Below are 21,554 nucleotides of genomic sequence, written 5' to 3'. Positions count from 1 at the left end.
ATTATAGACAAAGCACTAATTTCCCTAAAATGAAAAGAAATTAATGAAATTTCAGAAATGTAATGAAAATGTTCAACAACCTATAGAAAAAGGAAAGGAAGAAATGACTAGGCATTTCATAAATGAAGAACTAGAAACAGTGCTTAAACATATAGTTCTTATTCAATATACAGAGAATATTGATTCAAACTATAGCAGTCATTGTTCATTCATCACATTGACAAAAAGTCGAAAGCTTTTATATACCTACCTATACCATCTTCTCTAGTTCTTTATCTGTCTAGAAATTCATTTCTCTCAGAATATACAGCAGGTACCTGTGACTCTTACTGTGATCTTAAGACACACCCATTTTCACCAATACAAAGGTTGCCCTTTTCTGGCAACACACACCGTTGCCAAGGCTCTGTGAGGCAGTAAGCAGTCTCATACATCCCATGAGTGATAGAAAATAGGACAGTGCCTTTCAAAGGAACTTGACAGTGTTTACTAAAGTTTTAGATGCACTCATCCTTTAATCCATTAATCCTTACAAAAATAACTCCTGCAGATAGAACTTCATATAGTCCAGATGACATATACAAGATTATTGCAGCAGGATTTGTAATAGTAAAACATTAGATATAGGTCAGGTTTCTAGCCATTTTTGACTGGTTTAAATTATGGAACATCCACAAATATATAAAAGAACTGATATAGAGGACCCTGAAAGAGATACAGAGGAGTTTTATAGTTTGCTACTTAGTTTTTTTCTTTTTTAGAGAAGAGAGAACTATTTTTATTTGTATAATTATACTTAAAAATTTAAAGAACTCGTTTAAAAAAAAAACAATTTGGAGAGATAAGTAAGCACAATGTGGAGAGATTGAGCAGTGTTATATACTGTTGTATACTTAAGTTGTATATGTTGAAAACATGTATACTTCTTTGCATTGCTTTGACTTTTGAACTTTGTGTATGTAATATTTAAAATAAAATTGCATAGTATGAGAATTTAAACCAGATTAGAAGAAAGCAATCAGAGGATTATTACTCCAAAAGTACAACCTTTTAGCTTGACATACATGTCAGTATGCCTGGCCCTGGACTCTACCATCTCATACCTCATCTTCAGAAATTACCATTTGAAATGCCAGACATGCTTGTGAAACATGAATGCCTTTTTATAAATAAGAAGGGCAGCCCATGCCTGTAATCCCAGCGAACTGGGAGCCTGAGACTGGAGGATCACAAGTTCAAGGCCAGCCTCAGCAACTTACCGAGGTCTTAAGCAACTTAATGAGACCCTGTCTCAAAATTAAAAAAAAAAAAAAAAAAGGTGTGTGGGGGGTAAGGATGTAGCTCAGTGGTAAAGAACCCCTGCATACAATCCCCAGTACAAAAAAGAAAGGCATAATAAATAGCTATATTACAAACAAAAGATAATAAGGCAATTTACCAATAGTATTCACTTTTTATATCCACAGTCAATGTTTTAAAATGTTTGCAATAGCAGCCAGATGGTGAGGGAGAGGCGTAGAATCATGGCTCCTTCAGACTTCTTCAATACAATGAAAATTACTCTTTTATTATCCGTTACTGATAGTTTGTTCTCTCTGGAAAAATTGGTAGCACATAAGTGGAGGTCAAAGATAAAAATGGGAAAACCCTTTTTGATTGATTAAACTTATTTAAATTCTTCCTCTGCACTTGTAACTTGAAACTTCTGTGCTTTATAGTAGGAACTGATTGTAAACCCATACAGTCTTATAATGAGGGAGGTAAATGGGAGGAGATGCTCATGTTTTAGACTGATGCCCCCCGCCCCCATGTGCTACAGTCTTACCAGTTATCATTGCTCTCTAACATCAGCTACTGAGAATGGAATCAATCAAATGAACATTGACCTGTGAGACTGAGGACCTCTAACAAAATTGTTCATGGGGCTTCTTGACCACTGTTCAATACTGTACATGCTAGGTATTGTGCAGTGCAAGAATTCCAAAATGTGTTTATGTGTGTGTATGCTTATCCCAGTTTCTCATAGAACGCCTGGGCAGTTTATCAAAGAATGGGAGAAATGTAGGGTGGGGGAAGTAACCAGATTAAGAACAATGATTCTCAGGAATCAATTTACATGATTGTTTTTGCTATTTATTTTAAATATAAATTGTTTTCCAATCATATCTCATACTTAGTTATTGACTGATGACTATGAGGGAGATTTTTGGGACATATCCCATAAAATTTTGTGTTTAACATTTTGTTTTTTTAGGGCTGCTCTGGAAGAAAATCCTTATTTCCGTTTAAAGAAAGTAGTTAAATGGTATTTGTCAGGATTCTATAAAAAGCCAAAGGTAAAATTTATATTTTACTTTGTTTAACTTTCTTAGTTCTTTATTTTCTATGTGTAATCTTTAGATTATTGACAATTACTAGCAAAATGCTTGATTATTTAGATCCATATTTTGATTGAAGTTGTTTTATTTCAGGTAGATTTTGTTTGCTTTGAAATTTTATAAGGATGTCTTCCAGATGATAGTTAATCCTGTTTTGACTGGTTTAAACTACTTTGAATCTTTTTTATTTGTAATTTAAAACTTCTGTGTTTTTCATTAGGGACTGAAGAAACCTTACAATCCCATACTTGGTGAGACTTTCCGTTGTTTATGGATTCATCCCAGAACAAACAGCAAAACATTTTATATTGCTGAACAGGTATTGGAAATGCACGTTACAGAAACAAAGTTGTTCTGGAAATTATTTGAATATTTTTATAGAAAATATTATCTCAGTAAACTCATGGTTGTTTAACCTTTCTAATAAGTGAATGCTTGGTAAACATTTAACCTTTTAGTACTACAGGCTACTAAATACCATACTCCTAAGCATTACTCTTATAATCATAGAGTCCTTTCACCAAAAATAAACTTTCACTTTTTTCTCCCTACTTTTCTACATACTCTTTTTATTTATTTATTTATTTTTGGCCAAGTTCATATTTCCAAAATACTTTATTGATCATGTGCAGAATTCTTAAGTTCTGATAATATTTTTTTTTTTTTTTTTTTTTAACAGTGCTGGGGATTGAACCCAGGGCCTTGTGCTTGCAAGGCAAGCACTCTACCCACTGAGCTATATCCCCAGCCCCCTTAAGTTCTGAAATCAGATTTGTACCAATTTTTTTTCAGGGTCCTCCAGTTTTTGCTAAATTTATCTCAGATTAAATACCTTTCCAGGTAGTTAGATGCCTTTGTATTCACAACTAGGTAACCTTATCTGTTTCTTGCCTCATTATTTTTTTACTGACTTCTTCTACCCAGTATTTCTTCTTAGCTATTATCTAAACAAATTTTGACCTAATCATTCTTCATTATTCAGTAACTGCAACTCCTAGTGATTTTTCCCTTCTCAAATGTCTGTATTATTTTTCATGATTTTTTTTTGTTGTTGTTGTTGTTGTTACGCTTGTCACTTTAACACTGGTGTATTTATCTTATTAGGTGACAGTTTTTTTTGTTGTCCATCATAGGTAAGAAATTTTTTTCTTAGTTTATTTTCAAGTGCTAAGGATAGAACTCAGACCTTAATTTATTTTGTTTATTTATCTATTTTATTTTTAGCAAGCACAGAGCAGGTTTATTGCAAAAGTGACAGAGACAGACTTCTCCCAAGAGAAGGGGCCCTGGATTCAGGAGTCCCTGCTTATATTTTTGAAATGGGGTATTGCTATGTTGCCCAGGCTTGATTGTAGCTCCTGTACTGAAAGGATTCTCTTGCCTTGGCCTCCCAAATAACTTGAACTACAGGCGCACACCACCAGACCCAGATTGTTTTAGTTTTTAAACTTTTATTATATGCATCTGTTTTCATGATTTTCCATATTCTTCCTTGTCCACACAAATCTGAATAATATGATTTCTCTCTCAGTGACAATCACTCCTTATAATAATTCTCTCCCTGAATGTAGGGGAGGTTGAGACTATGGTCATCTTTTTCCCCTAGAGATTCTGATATACCTCTCAGGTTGAAACTACTTGTCTATATTAATTTTTTAAAAAATAATGATGATACCACATTGCATTTTAATTTATTATAATCCTTCACAAAATAGAGAAGTTTGAGAAAAGTTTAAATTTAGCTTTATCTCATTTCAGAAAACAGAAGATATAAATATATTGAAAACATTAAATTATTAACATATTTGTCAAACTTTTATTTTCCTGCAGCCAGTTCAGTAATCCATATGGAGAACAACCAAGAATTACTATGAATATTAATTATCCACTGCTGTGTCACAGATTACTGTCCAAATAGGAAGAGTTAAAATGATATCTCATATGATGAAGTTCAGGAATCAGGGAGCTGCTTAGCTCAGTGGTTCTTGGTCAGGATCTCTCATGCATTTGCAGTCAAGATGTCAGTCAGTTGTGTAATCATCTGCAGTCTTGACTGAGTTGGAAGATTCACTTCCAGGCTCATCCCTTCACTGTGGACAACATAATTCAGTTCCTTAGCACATGGACTTCTCCATAGGTTTTTTCACAGCATGAAAACTGACTTCTCAGAGTTGAGAGAGAGAGAGAGAGAGAGAGAGAGAGAGAGAGAGAGAGAGAGAGAGAGAGATCGGGAGATCCAGATTCAGAAACTTCCCAAGATGAAAACTACATTATAACCTAATGTCAGAAATGATATACTAACATTTCCATACAAACCATCTTTGTTTCTGTATAAGGGAGTGAATACAAGGAGGTGGATTTCCTTGGGTGATAGAAAGCTAGTTACTGAACCAACCAGTATTTAATTTTATTAATTACCAAATATTTCTTCTCACCCATTGTAAGACTTGAACCTTTGATAATCATAAAATAGTATGCTTATTTTATTGTATCTTATGTTTCTCCTGTGTTCAATAGGTGTCCCACCATCCACCAATATCTGCCTTTTATGTTAGTAACCGAAAGGATGGATTTTGCCTTAGTGGTAGTATCCTAGCTAAGTCCAAGTTTTATGGTAAGTTTTCCCCTGTCCTAATCTGTATGCTTTCCAGAGAAGTAATCTTTTCTGGTGAGTTTTTATTTACAAATAAAATAAAGTTTATTTATTTGTTTTCAGCAGTGAATTTATATGTCATTTTAAATATCATCTTTAATAATGACCATTCATAAATAGAGGTATGACTCATTTCATATAAATATTCAACACGTCTGTAAATTCATCGTAAACATCACTTAGGAAGAGACAGAATGATTGCCCATTATGACCTTCTAAATCATAATGAATTTATTTTACCTTTAACTCTACCAACTGGGGTTTTTTTTGGGGGGTGGTTCTCAGTGTACCCAAGGGGATCAATCTTTCTGTTTTAGTTTTTTAGTATAGACAGAAAATCCAAGTATGGTCAGACTACGTGGTCCAGAGTCACCTAGTAATGGTATTTAACCTTGGACCAAATAATATACCAATAAAGTTTTTTGAAGTACAGGGGAGGAGAATATAGTAGGAAACCTTAATACAAAAATTTTTACAAGTCAGACAAATCATGGTGAATAATATATAGTAGTAGGAAATATATACCCTTAAATGCTGTTTTTAAAAAAATTTCGTTTGGAAAAAAAAAATCACAGAATTCTTTTTTAACTAAAGAATTTTAAACCTGAGTGAAAATAAATATAAACTATGAAAAATAAAATATAAAAACTGAAATCTAAGGTCTAATTTCCTGAGAGGGAGGAGAACCAGAGATGAGTTCTTGGGAAGGAAATCTCAAGAGTAGTTTTTGATCAGAAACATTGTGTATGACTTTATATTTGGCTCCCTTAATGTTTGGTTTGGTGTTTTTGCCTTTTTTTTTCTTTTAACTTCAGAAGGTGACTGCTTATTTTCTTCTAAGGATTCAACATATTACTTTTTGGTGGTCTTGGGGATTGATCCTAGGGCCTCAAAGATGCTAGGCAAGTGCTCTACCACTGAGCCACATTCCCAGTCCAGGTTAAACATATTTCATATTTAGATTATTTCTTCCCCACTACACTTTCCATCCATCTATCCCCTATCCTGACTACGGTGTAATTGACTTTCATGAGTGTGAGTGTTTTACTCTCAGAAAAATATTTTTTATTTATTTTTTCAAACAATCTCATTTTTAAAATTTGTTGTTTTTAGTTCTATATGACAGTGGAATGTATTTTGACATATCATATACATGGAGTATAATTCCCATTCTTGTGGTTGTACATGATGTGGACTTACCCTGGTTGTGCATTCATATATGAGCATAGGAAAGTTATGTCCAATTCATTCTACTGTCTGTGCCATTCCCAGCCCCTTCCCATCCCCCCTATTCCCATGTGTCCAAACCCAGGGAACCTACACTCCTTCTTCCCCGCTCCTATTGTGAGTCAGCATTCACATATCAGAGAGAACATTCGACCTTTGGTTTTTTGGGATTGACTTATTTCACTCAGCAAAATTATTTCATTCTTCTTTGTGACTGAGTAATATTCCATTGTGTATATGTACCGCTCTCAGAAATTTTTATTGATTTCAAGATTCTAGGTCACTTTGTGGTGTTATTTCCACAGTTGACCTTCTTTTTCCTGTTATTATACAATTTATATACTTGAGAGCTATCCGTTCCTTTATAATCTGAAAGAAATTCCACCTTTACAAGGGTACTTTTAAAAAAATAACCCTCATTTCTTCTTTGCTATTGACTTTCTCATACAAAAACCTTGTAAGGAGGTTTTCCTTTTTGGGGGATGGGTACCAGGAATTGACCTTAGGGGCACTTGACCACTGAGCCACGTCCCCAGGCCTTATTTTATATTTTATTTAGAGACAGGGTCTCACTGAGTTGCTTAGTGCCTCACTTTTGCTGAGGCTGGCTTTGAACTCGAGATCCTCTTGTCACAGTCTCCTGAGTTCCTGGGATTACAGGTGTGTGTCACTGTGTCTTGCTCCTAAGGAGGTTTTTATGGAAGCTTATGTTGATTAAGGAATTAGTTCATTTTCTTAAATATTAATTAAAATAAATTTAAATATCTGTAGAATATCACTTAAGAAGCCACTTTATTAGGTGCATAACACATGATCTTGCTCATGTGGAAAAAGTTAACCTTACAGAAATAGAGAATAGAATGGTGGTTACCAGAATCCGGGGTGTTTTGGAGGCAGGAATGTGTAGTTGGAATGTTGGTCAAAGCATGCAGACAGGAAGAACGTGCAAGAACTTTTTTGCAGGTTTGGGCACCACAGTTAAGAATGATATATTGTATTCTTGAAAAATACTACAAGAGTAGATGTTGTGTTCTTACACAAAAATGATACCTGTGTGATAGATGTTAAATAGACTGAACCACAGTGTATATACATCAAAAGGCCATGCTGTATGCAATTATTTTATCTGTATAAGTTTAATTAATTTGGAAGAAGTGAAAAAAAAGTGTTCTTTCTTGATATTTTGTGATAAATGATCAGTTTTTTCTTTTATGGTTCTTGTTTTGGTGTCATGTTTAGAAAATCGCTTGTTAACTTGAGCTTAGGTTAAGAACTGGGTATGTGTTCCAAATATATTTTGGTTTATTTGAATTAGTTGAATTACTTGTATGAAATTAATATTTGTTTCAGGAAACTCACTATCTGCAATATTAGAGGGAGAAGCACGGTTAACATTCTTGAATAGAGGTGAAGATTATGTGATGACAATGCCATATGCTCATTGTAAAGGTAAATGTTTTTTCTACTTAATTAGATATTTCTTAAACCTTTTTTGTAAGTAAATATATGTGGCCACATTTGTTGTTTTGAGATTGATAGACTCAGACCTATTTTGTTTGAAAGCATGCTTGGTACACAAAAACTTAAGATTATTGTTATATGTAGAATGTGTCTGTAGTGACTTAAATTCACACATAATGGACTTTTGTGATATATACATTAGTTGGAAGAGACTGGCTTATGATAATGGAATGACTTTGCACTTGTACTATATGCAGATTTTGAAATTTAACTAAACTTCCCATTATTTCAAAATTCTTAGAGATTTTCAGTGATCTTCTTGCATCACCACTCTTGTTTAAAATTTATTTTGCTAATTTTAGCCAGGCGTGGTAGTACACACCTATCATCTTTGTGCTCAGGAGGCTGAGGCAGGAGGATCATGAGTTCAAAGCCAGCCTCAGCAAAAGCGAGGCACTAAGCCACTCAGTGAGACCCTGTCTTTAAATAAAATACAAAATAGTGCTGGGGATATTGCTCAGTGGTCAAGTGCCCCTGAGGTCAATCGCTGGTACCAAAAAAAAAAAAAAAAAAAAAAAAAAAAAAAAGTTTATTTTGCTAATTTTCAAAGTACCTAGTCCTTTAAAATGTTTTTCTCATCTCATTTGATAATTTCTTAAAAATTAATGTATTATGCTTCCTCTCCCCATTATTTGACTGCAGATTAGGATATTAAATAACAACTATCATTTACAACAGGCTAAGTACCCAATTAACTGTTGTATGTTACTTCACATTTATAAACTCATTTAATCATTTCAGCAACCCTATAAAGTAGAAATATTGAACTAGTTTTATAAATAAGGAAAATGAGATACAAAGAGGTCAATTTCTCTGTGATCATATAGCTAAAACGTGGCAAAGTTGAGATCTGAAGCCAAGCAATTTATCTTTAAAGTCTTAACTTTTTACTACGTTGCTTCGGCTTAAACATTCAGCTTGGACATTATCTGTACATCCCTTCCAACACATTTCTTTTCTTTTCTTTTTCTTTTTGGCGGTAGGGAGTGGTAAGGGAAGGATGGATTACGTAGAGGGAAATGAGGGGTGGGAGGGGGAAGGAAAGATAATGGAAGGAGACAGACATCATTACCTTATGTACATGTATGATTACACCAACACATTTCTTCAAAGTAATTCTTTTGTTAATTATCCTTCATTTCAGGAACTTATTCACAAAACCATAGAAATTCTTTACTGTAACCTCATTTCACGGATGAGAAACCCAGAAGGATTAAGAATCTTATTCAGGGTCAACACAGCTAGTATAAAAATGGCCAACTTGTAGTCTCAGGCTTAAATAATTCTTAGAGCTTTCTGGGTTTTTCGTTTGTTTGTTTGTTTGTTTTTTGTACTGGAAATTGAACCTGGGGATGCTTTACCACTGAGCTGCATCTCCGATCCTTTTAAATTTTGAGACAGGGTCTCTTAAGTTGCTGAGTCTGGCTTTGAACTTGTAAATCCTCCTTCCTCAGTCTCCCAAGGCATTGGAATTACAGGTGTACACTACTGCACTCGGCCCATATACAGTTCTTAAAATAAACATGAAGTGAAGTATCTGTAATTGTGAATAAGAATAAATATTTTAAAATTTTACATCATTTATTTCATGTAGCTGCCCATGACATACCCAACTAACGGTAGGGAAACTTTTTTTTCATGGCAGAGTTTTTATTGCATGATAAGTATAGGAAATAATGATAACTTTTATAAGACTTCCCATGTGTGTTTTCTAAGCTGTATTTCCCAAATTACTAGTCTCACAAATTGTTTTATAAAATAAGAGTTCCTTGGCCCAATAAATGTAAGAAGCATTGCTTAGTTGTTCCCCCTCTCAGAAATAAACACTGTGCATTTGCATTTTAAAAGCTGCTTTCACTGATTAATCCAGTAACAGATGCATACGTGACACCATCTGTTTAACTTTGACTAAACATTTTCCCAGTTTTTAGCCACAGAACCTTTTTTGTAAGTTTTGTTTGCCTCACTTACAGAGTAAATTCTTATTATTTGCACGAATTAATAGTCTATAAAAGTTACCATAAACACTGAATTAACAAATACTGAATCATTGTCCTGAGGGGAGATATGAGGTTAGGTTCTTGTAAGCCCCTTGTTACAATATTTCCATCAGCCAATAAGTACATGACCTTGTTTCATGTGTGTTTCTGTTTAGAGGCTAATTAAATTATAATATTAATTATATGTTGATTCATTGTCCTTGTACTAACAGCCAACAGCATAGTAGCTCGTGCCTAGATGAAGTTTTAACATACAAGATATCCACTGTAAAGTACATCATAGTCTTCTTTGTACACGGGTCCATTTTAAACAGCAAAATCATGAGCAAAAAACACAAAAACTCAGAATACATAACACTAAATATCCTGCAGAAGAATCCTTTAACAGTATAGGAACTGGAACAAGGGCAGTGTTGCCTAATTGTCTCTCATCTGGGAATGTGCACATCTGGTGACTCAAATGTTGCTACTCCATAAATGTCTACAAATAACCACAAAAACACTGGGAGTATTGATTTTTGGATTACCAATATGTTTTAGAGAGCAGGCAAAGTTACAGATGTGGATTCTGTACATAATGTGGTTAAAGCTATTATCTTTATATTCTACAGAACAAACTTTATGTCTATATTGTAGAGATTTATTAAGCAGGACAGAATGTCCCCGAATTATAAATTACTCCTAAAAGGAGATTAGATTATAAAATGCTGCATATTATAGGCCAGTATCTTTCTCTCTCCTATCTTTTATTATTTTTTTTTTTTCTTTAGGAATTCTTTATGGTACAATGACCCTGGAGCTTGGTGGAACAGTTAATATTACATGTCAAAAGACTGGATACAGTGCAATACTTGAATTTAAACTAAAGGTTAGTAGAAAAGGATAAGCAATATTACCTAATTAAAGGGAAACTGTGCTATGAATATTGAACAAAGGAAAACAGTTAGTTCCTAATTAAGGACTGAATACAAAAACACCTTTCATGTCAGGTTAAAGAAGTGCATCTGAGGGATGAAGGCAAGGCTGATTGAATATCTTGAGATAGACTAAAACAGCAGATCCAAATTAACATAAAGCCATCATTTTTTGTCTTTAATTTATTAATAAAACTTGGTATTATATAGGAGACAAGATTTAAATGATTGGATACAAATTTCTCTGTAAAGCATGGCTTTACAAAATACCAGAAGTTATATATCAGCTTGCAATTCTAGCTGTGTATATTAAGACAGATTTGTATTAGTCTCTGTTTTGCAAAACAAATTACCCTAAACTCACAGCTTAAAAACAATCATGTTCTGAACCTCATGGGGTCTGTGGGTCATGAATTTGGACAGTGCATATTAGAGATCACTTATCTCTGTTACCTGATGTCTGGGTTCCCAGGAAACCTTGCAGAATATGTGAGACTCTACAATCGGGAACTAGAATTAAAGAATTATCACTTCTGTGTCTGATGCCTGGGCTGGACTGGGATGACTGATGGACTAAAACTGTTAATCCAAACACCTATATACACAGTCTTTCCATGTTACTTGGCTTCTTCACAGCATAATAGCTTTAACACAGTGAGACTTCTGATTTGGCAGTTTAGGGTTTCCAAGTTGCTAGTGTTTCAGAGAGCAAGGCAGAAACTGCATTTCCCTTCCATGGCCTGGCCTCAGAAGCCAATTACACTGCTGACGCCATCTTCTGTTGCCTAAATTCAGGGGGAAGAGATGTTGACCCTGATTCTTATTAGGAGGATGGCAAGATCTCACTGAGGAAGGGCATGTGGGCTAGAGGGGAGAATAGTAGATATTGTTGAGGAGATCTTGCAAAAATTTGGTCTGCCTCAGAGTGAAAGGGAAATTTAAGACCTTTTATAGTGTTAGATGTAGGACAGTACATTATATTCAGATAAAAACATTTCTGTAATAGTATTTAATAGTATTTATTGCTGAATTATTCCTTTGTTAATCAACAGCTCTACTCTAATAAAAAGGAGTATTATTTGATGCAATGCCCTTTGATTTTGTATCCTAGCAAATTTTTGCTTGTGTGTGATCCTGATGTTTGAAAATTATGATGAAAGAAATCCTAAGTAATTAATTACATCTTTAAGTGCTGGACCATCAGATTTGTCTCTAAGGAAAGATATTAGCAAGACAATATAGTCCCAAAGTACATATCTTCTAATTTTAGTTTTGGAGGGATTTTGGTTATGGATTTTATGTTGTTTTGTTTTGAAGAAAGGGTTATTTCTTTCAGTAGATCATTAAATCTCTTTGGTTTACTGAGTGGTTACAGCTTCATGTATCTCCACTTGAATAGGGCAGAGTCTTGAGAGTTAGTGAGAACATAGCACTGGAGAGAACACGGAATGTAAGTCAAGAGAGAACACAGAATGTGAGACAGTAATGTCAGCATGATCTTTTTTTATGTATATAGATTTCATGTAGTCTGTTTTTACCCATATTCTCCACAGCAACAATTCAAATTCTGTTAAAAATTTGTAGCTAAAATTTGAGTCAGGATTTTACTATTTTTATCTTCATTAGCATTTAACTAAATATATTTCCTTTTTGTTATTTCATTGTATTTAAATATGTTAAAATTAAAATGTTCCACATTTTATCTTTTAAAAGCCATTTCTAGGAAGTAGTGATTCTGTCAATCTAATATCAGGGAAACTTAAATTGGGAAAAGAAGTCCTAGCTACTTTGGAAGGCCATTGGGTAAGTATTTTTATATATTAGCCTTAAAAATATTTCTATTCCATGTAAAAAATTTAATAATCATGTTTTAAAATTAGAAGTTTTGGCTTAAAAAGCAGATTTTTGATATGGCTGTGTTATCAGTGACATTTAGTGTTATGTAATAGTTGCTCTTTCCAAAATGTTTTAATCAGCAGAAGTAGCTAACACTTATATGTCACTTACTGTGTGTTGCTTTAAAGAATGTAACTCAGAGCTGGGCGCAGTGGTGCACACCTGTAATCCCAGCAACTTGGGAAGCTGAGGCAGGGGATTGGTGAGTTCAAAGCCAGCCTCTGCAACAGTGAGGCTCTAAGCAACTCAGTGAGACCCTGTCTCTAAATAAAATACAAAAAAAATTAAAAAAAAGGAGGGGTGGGCTGGGGGTGTGGCTCAGTGGTTAAGTGCTCCTAAGTTCAATCCCAGGTTAAAAGGAAAAAAAAAAAAAAGAATGTAACTTCAGAATAACTCATTTAATATAGCCCATATGTGAGTATATAGATACCCATATTTTATTATTGTTTGTTGTTTCCATTTTATAGAGGTGGCAACTATGGTACAGAGCATTTAAATAGTGAACTAAAAGTAAGTGGTGCAGTGAGAATTCCTACCCAGGATCTGGCCGCAAGACTGTGATTTTACACATAACACTTTACTACCTCTCACCTGGAAGAAAGAGGCATAGTTTCAGTTAAAGTTATATTTCTTTGAGAGGAATATGGAAAGAATACAGTAGTATATATGAAAGTAACGGCTTTGATTTACTTCTCTTTCACATAGATTTGTATTTGTGTGGTTTTAAGAGGAGACTTAATGAATAAAAAGGATCATGATATTGCTTAGATGCACTTTCACTGTGATCACTATTATATGCTGTTTTCTGTATTACCATTTAAAAAACACCTGTATTTAGGAACTCAGCCAACTGGCCACATTTGTTCTGCAAAGATTTTTAATTGAATTCTGAGTGCCTTTTGGAAATATGTAAAATAGTTGTTTCTAAAAGTCAAATTTCTAAGATTATGTTCATATTTTTAATGCTAAAAAGGTGAGTCCATGAATAGACAACAACATTTCATTATAGCCGCAGCAAATACCATACTCTTCTTACAGTTTGGAAATGACGTTGAGGCTTTGCATGTAAGGTTTAAGATTTGTTTATTAAGTAGAACTTGTAAAATCTCCATGAACTTTCTGTGTATTCAATCACATTTTAAAATATTGATTAGTGTTACATATTTGATAATAATATTTTTTATAAAAATGAAAATTTTAGAACTTTTGGAAAGGCTATGTGTGTTTAGGATTCAATAACAGGAAGAAAGTATTATTATATTTCTTTGTTCATTTCCTGTTGTTGTGACAAAGTACCTGAGAAAAACAAAAGGAGAAAGGGTTTATTTTGACTCATAGTTTCAGAGATATCAGTCCATGGTCACTTGGCTCCTTTGTTTCTGGGCCTATGGTATGGTAGAACATCACAGAAGAGAGGGTATGGCTGCTCAACTCATGGCAGACAGAAGCAAGAAAATATAATGAGAAAGGGACTAAGGACAAAATATACCCTTCAAAGGCAAACCGTGACCTACTTGCTCCAACTAGACTCCACCTTCTGAAGTTTCAACTATCTCCCAGTAGTGCCACTAGCTAAGGACTAAACCTTTAACACATGAGCCTTTGGAGGACATTCCTGATCCAAACTATAACATTCTGCTCCTGGTCCCCAAAGGTTTATGTCTATCTTATAATGCAGAATAAATTTAGTCCATCTCTGAGAGTTCCCATAGTCTTGTTGTTTCAATATTGTTCGCAAGTCCACGTCCAAAGTCTATTGAGATTCAAGGCAAACTCTTAGCTTTGAGCCCCTATAACAATAAAAAACAAGCTGTATACAGTGTCACAGAGTAAACATTCCTGTCCAAAAGGGAGGAATGGGGCATAGAGAGAGAGCAGATCTAACATAAATCCTATAGCTACACGTCCAGCATCTAAGACACATAGAGGCACAATGTCAACCTCAAAGGACATGTGCAGTCCCATCCTAATGACCATGACCCTCGATTTATTTTTAATGGCAGTATCCATCTCTTCAGCAACCATCCTTCCTTGGCCACAGCTTTACATGTGCTTCTTTTCTGACCCAACTAAAAGTTTTCCAAATCTTTCCTCTCAGCCTTTTGCTCCCAGTTCTTACTGTTAATCTGGCTAAAATCTAGCAGTACCCGTCTACTGCCTGAATGCTATGCTACCTTGAAATTTCCTCCACCAGATTGAGTTAATCACCTTTATTGGTCATAATAATAACCCCACTTCTCAGTAACAGCTTTCTGTGGTAGTTAGCTTTCCCTCTTGTGACAAAATACCTGAGAAAAACAAAAGGAGGAAAGATTTTATTTGGCTCATGATTTCAGAGATTCAGCCCGTGATCACTTGGCTCTATTGTTTTCAGACCTGCAATGAGGTAGAACATCCTGGAAGAGAGGACATGGTAGAGCAAAACTGCTTACCTCACAGCAGCCAAAAGCAAGGAAGTAGAGTGAGGAAGAGTCTAAGGAAAACTACACCCTTCACAGGCACACCCCCTAGTAACCTCCTTCTGTCAAGTAGGTCTGGCCTCCTAAATTTCCCACCACCTCCCAAAAGTATCAACAGTTGGGCACCAAGCCTTCAACACATGAACCTTTGGAGGCCATTCTAGAACCAAACTATAGATTGCCATACAATCTAATTCCCTTCCAAATAAAAATTCTTTACATTAATGTTTAATTTCTTTAAATATAGGATAGTGAAGTTTTTATTAATGACAAGAAGACTGACAATTCTGAGGTTTTCTGGAATCCAACACCTGACATTAAGCAGTGGAGATTAATAAGGCACACTGTAAAATTTGAAGAGCAGGATGATTTTGAATCAGAAAAGTAAGTATACCATTTCTGAGGTAACTTTATGAAGATCAGAGTATTTTTTAATCCCTAAATGGTGTGGTCACTATTCACCCTGTTTGCTGTCATATTTTATTTCAGGAAAATAGGTTTTATCATTTGGTATGTGTGAATGTCAAATACAATACAAATGATCTTGTTTCTCTGCGGCTCAAAACTAAAACTTATTGTTTCCTTTTTCATCTGCTTCAGTACCTTAAATTTTTTTCATTTGCATAAAATTATAGAACTTCAGTGATTCTTAGTTCCTTCTTGGCAACTGTTTTCTAATCTATTTAGGCAGGTAAAACTCTTAGAAGTGGTACAGATTCTATTTTTCTTCCATTCTCTGAAATAGAAGAACATGCCACTAGGGGTGTTCTGCCTTTCAAAGGAGGGCAAAAATTAGTGTCATAGTTTAAGTTCTTAAGTCATGAAATTCTTGCAAGATCACTTAACACTCTTGAATCAAAAATTGTAATGCACTTTATATTTCTTTGTGTTAGAAGAGGACTACTGTATTCAAGAGACTTTGCTGTGTACCTTATACACATTAGTCCTCGCTACATGTTCTACATACTTATGCTTTTCTCTCATTGGGATTCATGTCTATGTGTACTTTCCCTTCTACACTCAAAATTGAGGTTGTAAAAAATGAAAAAATATATATATATAAGTTCTTAAAAATTCCGTTTCAACTACAACCATATGATGCTCTCCATCTAAAGCTGTTTTGCCAAGACATACAATAGTTTTTGAGGTGTGAATATAATTCAGCATATGTTATAGGTCAAGAAACAAAACTTGGACAGGAAAGGAAACTAAGTTCATTGGCTGAGAAATAGCAGATGTAGGATTCACTTCAAGTCAGAGTGATTCCAAAGGCATGTTGCCTTCTCACATGGGTGGGATAGAGATGTTACACTTTCACTGAACTAATGAAAAAACTAAATTTTAATAGGGAAAGTTATTTTCATCAAAGTCTTTATTCTTAAATCAGTGGTTCTCAACAATGGCAGCACATAAAAATCTAGGTAGTATAAAAATATATTAATACTTTAGCTCACTCCTAGAGATTCTGATTTTAAGTTTTCTCATAAGTAATGCATCTAGGGTTGAGAAGCACTACGCTCACCATTGTTATCTTTATGAGTCCAGTGAATTCTATACAGAATCATCTGGGGACCTTATTAAAAATACAGATTCTTTTGATCCTTGCATTCACTACATTTCTATTGTCTTCAGTTGATAACGTTAACTACCATATGCTTGTTTCCATATGTAATAAATTTAATAAGCTGCTCCAATCCCTTCCCCACCAAATTAGTTTCTCTACTTAGGGCATTAGATTTTATATCTTGACTTATTCCTAAGTATATGAGTGTAAATTTTGTCATAGTTGGAATCCATGAGCATTATTTTCTCTCAACAGGATTCAAACCTGTTCTGTATATATTTGGCTTTTGTTGCCTTTTTAAAATATCATTTTGCACCTGTACTAGGCTCTGGCAGCGAGTAACTCGAGCCATAAATGCCAAAGACCAAACAGAAGCTACTCAAGAGAAGTATGTTTTGGAAGAAGCTCAAAGACAGTCTGCCAGAGATCGAAAAACAAAAAATGAAGACTGGACTTGCAAGTTATTTGAACTTGATTCACTCACAGGAGAATGGCATTACAAATTTGCAGAGTGAGTAATTAAAAAGAGTATTTCAAATAATATATTAGCATAATTCGTTGACTTTAATTCTAGGCTATTTATTATAACATTAGCATGCATTTTTAAACTTGATATTCAATTCATTTATATACTCAACTCAATGATAGTAATAGTTTTCCTACAAAATAAGCCAAAAATTAGAAGATTAGAAATGGGCAAGTCTTAATATTAGAACTGTATTTATAATTCATGAAAATCCAATCATAGAATAGAAACTTCCTTAAGTTCTTTGGTCATTAAACAAATGTTTTTTACATTTATCTAGTACCCGACCATGGGACCCACTTAATGATATGATACAATTTGAAAAAGATGGTGTTATCCAGACCAAAGTGAAACATCGCACTCCAATGGTATGTAATAAAAAAGTAACCAGGCCTATCTGCTAGGCATTATAAATTTGTGAGATGATCTATATATATAAACCACAGGAAATTTAAATCTAAAGATTTAAAATTTTAAATTTTGAAACAAAATTCAGGATGTGAGACAATGCAAAAAAATTCAGAGGTGAAATGATTGAACTATGAGATCCTTACTCTAATCAGTGCATTAGTCCACTTGAATGGATTAACTGGATGGTAACTCCAGGCAAGTAGAATGTGGCTGGAGGAGGCCGGTTGTTAGGGTTTCCCTTTGTGGTATGTTTTGTCCCTGATGAGTGGAATTCCTCTGCTTCCTGTTTGCCATATTTAGAGTTGCTTTTCTCCTCTATACCCTTCCACCTTGATGTTCTATCTCACCTGGACCAAGAGCAATGGAATTGGCCATCTATGAACTGAGACCTCTGAAACTAGAGTGCCAAGAAAAACTTCCTCCTCTAAAATCGTTCTTGCCAGATCTTTTGGTCACCATGGCAAAAAAGCTGACTAAAACATGGGATAAACAAAATGGCAGAGTAGGCAGCTTTAAGCTCTTGTCATCCCAAAGGACCATCAAAAAACAAGCAAAAACTATCTGAACAAAATGTACCAGAACCCTGGAAAAGTTAGAGGGTTACAGCAGCCAAGGGAATGCTGAATCAAAAAAAGAGAACTTCAAAGCTGTAGGAAAACTTCATAGTATTTTACTTGCCCTTGTCCCACCCCTTCCTTGGTTTAGCAGCAGTCTTGTAGAGTCCCTGCATTCCCAGTGTGACTCCCTGATTCCAGAGGGAGCACAGCAGACCATAAAAATGTGAAGATTTATTTTAATCTGTCAAGGGACCCTTGTAGGGCATTCATCTCTACCAATAGAGAGAGATTGTGCAAAGGAAGCAAACATTCTCCAGCTGAAAAGCACAGTAACAAACGAAAAATTTACTATAGAAATTCAGCAGCAGATTTGAGCAGGCACGTGACAGAATCTGCAAACTTAGAAATAAAACAATTGAAATTATCACATCTGAGGAGCAGAAAGAAAAATGAAGAAAAGTGAACAGAGCCCAAGGGACCTGTGGAGCACTATCAGTAGGCCATCATATGCACTATAGGAGTCCACAAGGAGAGGAGAGAGAATGGGGTGAAGAATATTGGAGGAAAGAAGGCCCCCAAATTCTCAAATTTGATGAAATACATCATTCCAAGGAGCTCAGCAGTCTCTAAAGAGGACAAATAGATCTATACACAAATCATCAGGCCAAAGAAAGAAGCTTGGAAAGCAACAGAAGAAAAGCAACTTGTTATACACAATTATTAACAGATAACTTGATACACACACACACACACACACACACACACACACACACACCCACAGGAAAGCAACTAGAGCTAATGAACAAACTGAGCAAATTTGCAGGTATAAGATCAATACACAAATATCAGTTGTGATTCTATACACCCGCAGTGAAGAGTCCCAGAAGGAAATTAAGAAAGCAAATCAATTTATAATAGAATTTAATTTAAAAGAGTGAATTCCTAGGTATAAATGTACAGTGAAGTAGTAAAACATTGCTAAAAACAATTAAAGAATAAATGGAAAGTTACCCTGTTTTCTAAGGTAGAAAAAGTTTATGTTGTTGAGATAACAATATTACATAAGGCACTCTACAGTGTCTACAAAATCCCTATCAGTATTCCAATAGCCTTTTTTGCAGAAGTGGAAAAATTAATCTCAAATTCATGTGTAATTGCAAGGGACCCTCAGTAACCAAAACAATCTTGAAAAAGAAGAGCAAAGTTGGAGAACTAACACTTTTTGGATGCCAAACCTACAGTAGTCAAAACAGTGGTAATGACTCCCTACTTCCTAATTGCCGTGTCTTGAACTGCTGCCCTCTGCTACATCCTTCTACTATGGTGTTCTGCCTCATCCAGGGCCCAGAGCTTTGGAATTGACCAACCATGGACTGAACCCCTGAAACCTTCTGGATTCTGGCAAGTCCAACACCAGAGAGGTTGCATCTGGAAAAGTTTTTTCATATTACATCATCCCATGGCAGAAGGCAGAAGAGCAAGCAAGGGAGAGAGAGGACTTCTACCTGCATCTCTACAACTGTTCTTCCAAGATTTTGGTGGGGCATTTTCACTTCTTATTTTCTGCTACTGCCACTTTACACAAACCAATAGGCACTATTGACATTATGCTTATTAACCCAGAGCTGTACAATATTAGCCATGGATTCACCATTGCCCTTTGGAGGCGTATTCCCTGGAAGATGTATTCCCCAAACCTTAACATTATCTTCTGTATTTGAGTGTGTTAAAACTGAACCCCATGTTTAATGCTCTGTGAGTCAAAGGAGAAAAAAAAACAAACAGTGGTACTCATATAAGTATAGGCATGGCATATAATCCAGTGGGATATAATCGAGGGTCTAAAAGGAAATCCATAAAATTGATTTTTTACAATGGTGCCACTCCACTTCAACCAATAGTATCGGGACAACTAGATTTTTACACGTAACAGTATGAAGTTGAAGTGTCTAACTCACACCCTATATAAAATGACTTAAAATGGATTTATACCTAAAATGAAAGATAAACCATAAACCAAGGATAAATCTTCATGATCTGGTATTTGCCAGCAGATTCTTGGATATGATACATAAATAATAGTAACAACAAAAAGAAATCAGGGGCTTGAATGTAGCTCAGTGCTAGCATGCTTGTCTAGCATGCCCTGGGTTTGCTGTTTAGTACCACAACAAAAAGAAAGCAAGAGAGGGCAAGAAAGGAGAACAGAAGGAAAGAAAAGGAAGAAGGAAAAAAAATTGAATTTCATCAAAGTTTGGACATCTGTACATCAAAGGGTGTTATGAAGAAAGTAAAGAGACAACCAACAGAATGAGAGAATATAGTTGCTAATCATTAATGTGACAAGGATTTAATAACCAGAATATAGAAAGAACTCCTAACTTAACAAAAATAGTCTAATTTTAAAATGGGAAAAGAATTCGATCAGACATTTCTCCAAAGAAGGTGTACGTATGGCCAACAAACATGCGAAAAGATATTTAATATCATTAATCATATAGGATATGCAAATCAAAACCACAATTGGGTACTACTTCATACTTACTAGAAACATAACAAAAATGGAAAGTGTTTTTTAAAATGTTTTTATTTTTTACAGACTGCATTTTGATTCATTGTACACAAATGGGGTACATCATTTCGTCTCTATGGTTGTACATGATGTAGATTCCTACCATCAGTGTAATCATAACATGCACATAGGGTAATGATGTCTGTCTCATTCCACCACTTTTTATACACCCCCTCTCATTTCCCTGTACATAATCCAAAGTTCCTCCATTCTTCTCTCACTCCCACCCCCACCCCCATTAGATATCATCATCTCTTTATCAGGGAAAGTGTGTTTTGATGAGTATGTGGAAAAGTATAACCCTTTTACATTGCTGGTGGAAATGTAAAATGTTGTAGCCACGGTGGAAAACAGTTTAACAGTTCTTCAAAGGCTAAACAGAATTATCACATGACAACAATTCTACTCTAAAAGAACTGAAAACTGGGACTCTAAATACTTGGACAGTAATGTTCATTGCAGGATTATGCACAGTAGCCAAAACATGTAAACAATCCAAGTGTCTATCAACAGAAAAATGTATAAACAAACTGTGCTGTTGCCATATAATGAATACTATTCAGACATATGAAATAATGAAGTTCTACATGCATGCTACAACATGGATGAACCTTGAAAATCTTATGCTAAATGAAATAAGCCAAACTCACATGGATGAATACATTACTTTTGAGTAGGCAAATCCATAGAGACAAAGTAGATTAGAAGTTACCAGTAATAGGAATGAAGAAATGGGGTTATTGTTTAATTTTTAGTCTTGAAGATAACAAAATTTTTTTTGGAAATAGTGGTGATGGTTGTATGATACTTTGAAATAATGAATAATGCCAGTGAATTGTACATAGTTGTTAAAAATGGCAGAATTTATCCTGTATA

The 21,554-nt window shown here is 34.8% G+C and overlaps 1 protein-coding gene across 13 annotated transcripts in view; it reads left to right on the top strand.

Moving 5' to 3' along the window:
* The window catches only part of OSBPL8 (oxysterol binding protein like 8), a 182,245-nt gene that overhangs the window by 150,540 nt on the left and 10,151 nt on the right, over window positions 1-21,554 (top strand). For all 13 annotated transcript variants that reach the window (XM_079142534.1, XM_079142531.1, XM_079142530.1 and 10 more), the window contains 9 exons: window positions 2,255-2,336; window positions 2,599-2,697; window positions 4,896-4,992; window positions 7,609-7,707; window positions 10,550-10,647; window positions 12,407-12,496; window positions 15,296-15,432; window positions 16,938-17,123; window positions 17,419-17,506. In XM_079142534.1, coding sequence (XP_078998660.1) covers window positions 2,255-2,336; window positions 2,599-2,697; window positions 4,896-4,992; window positions 7,609-7,707; window positions 10,550-10,647; window positions 12,407-12,496; window positions 15,296-15,432; window positions 16,938-17,123; window positions 17,419-17,506 — 976 coding nt within the window. The remainder of the gene's footprint in view (window positions 1-2,254; window positions 2,337-2,598; window positions 2,698-4,895; window positions 4,993-7,608; window positions 7,708-10,549; window positions 10,648-12,406; window positions 12,497-15,295; window positions 15,433-16,937; window positions 17,124-17,418; window positions 17,507-21,554) is intronic.

Source organism: Sciurus vulgaris (assembly GCF_902686455.1).
Source record: "Sciurus vulgaris genome assembly, chromosome: 5".
Taxonomy (NCBI): domain Eukaryota; kingdom Metazoa; phylum Chordata; class Mammalia; order Rodentia; family Sciuridae; genus Sciurus; species Sciurus vulgaris.
This window is presented reverse-complemented; position numbering and strand designations above follow the sequence as displayed.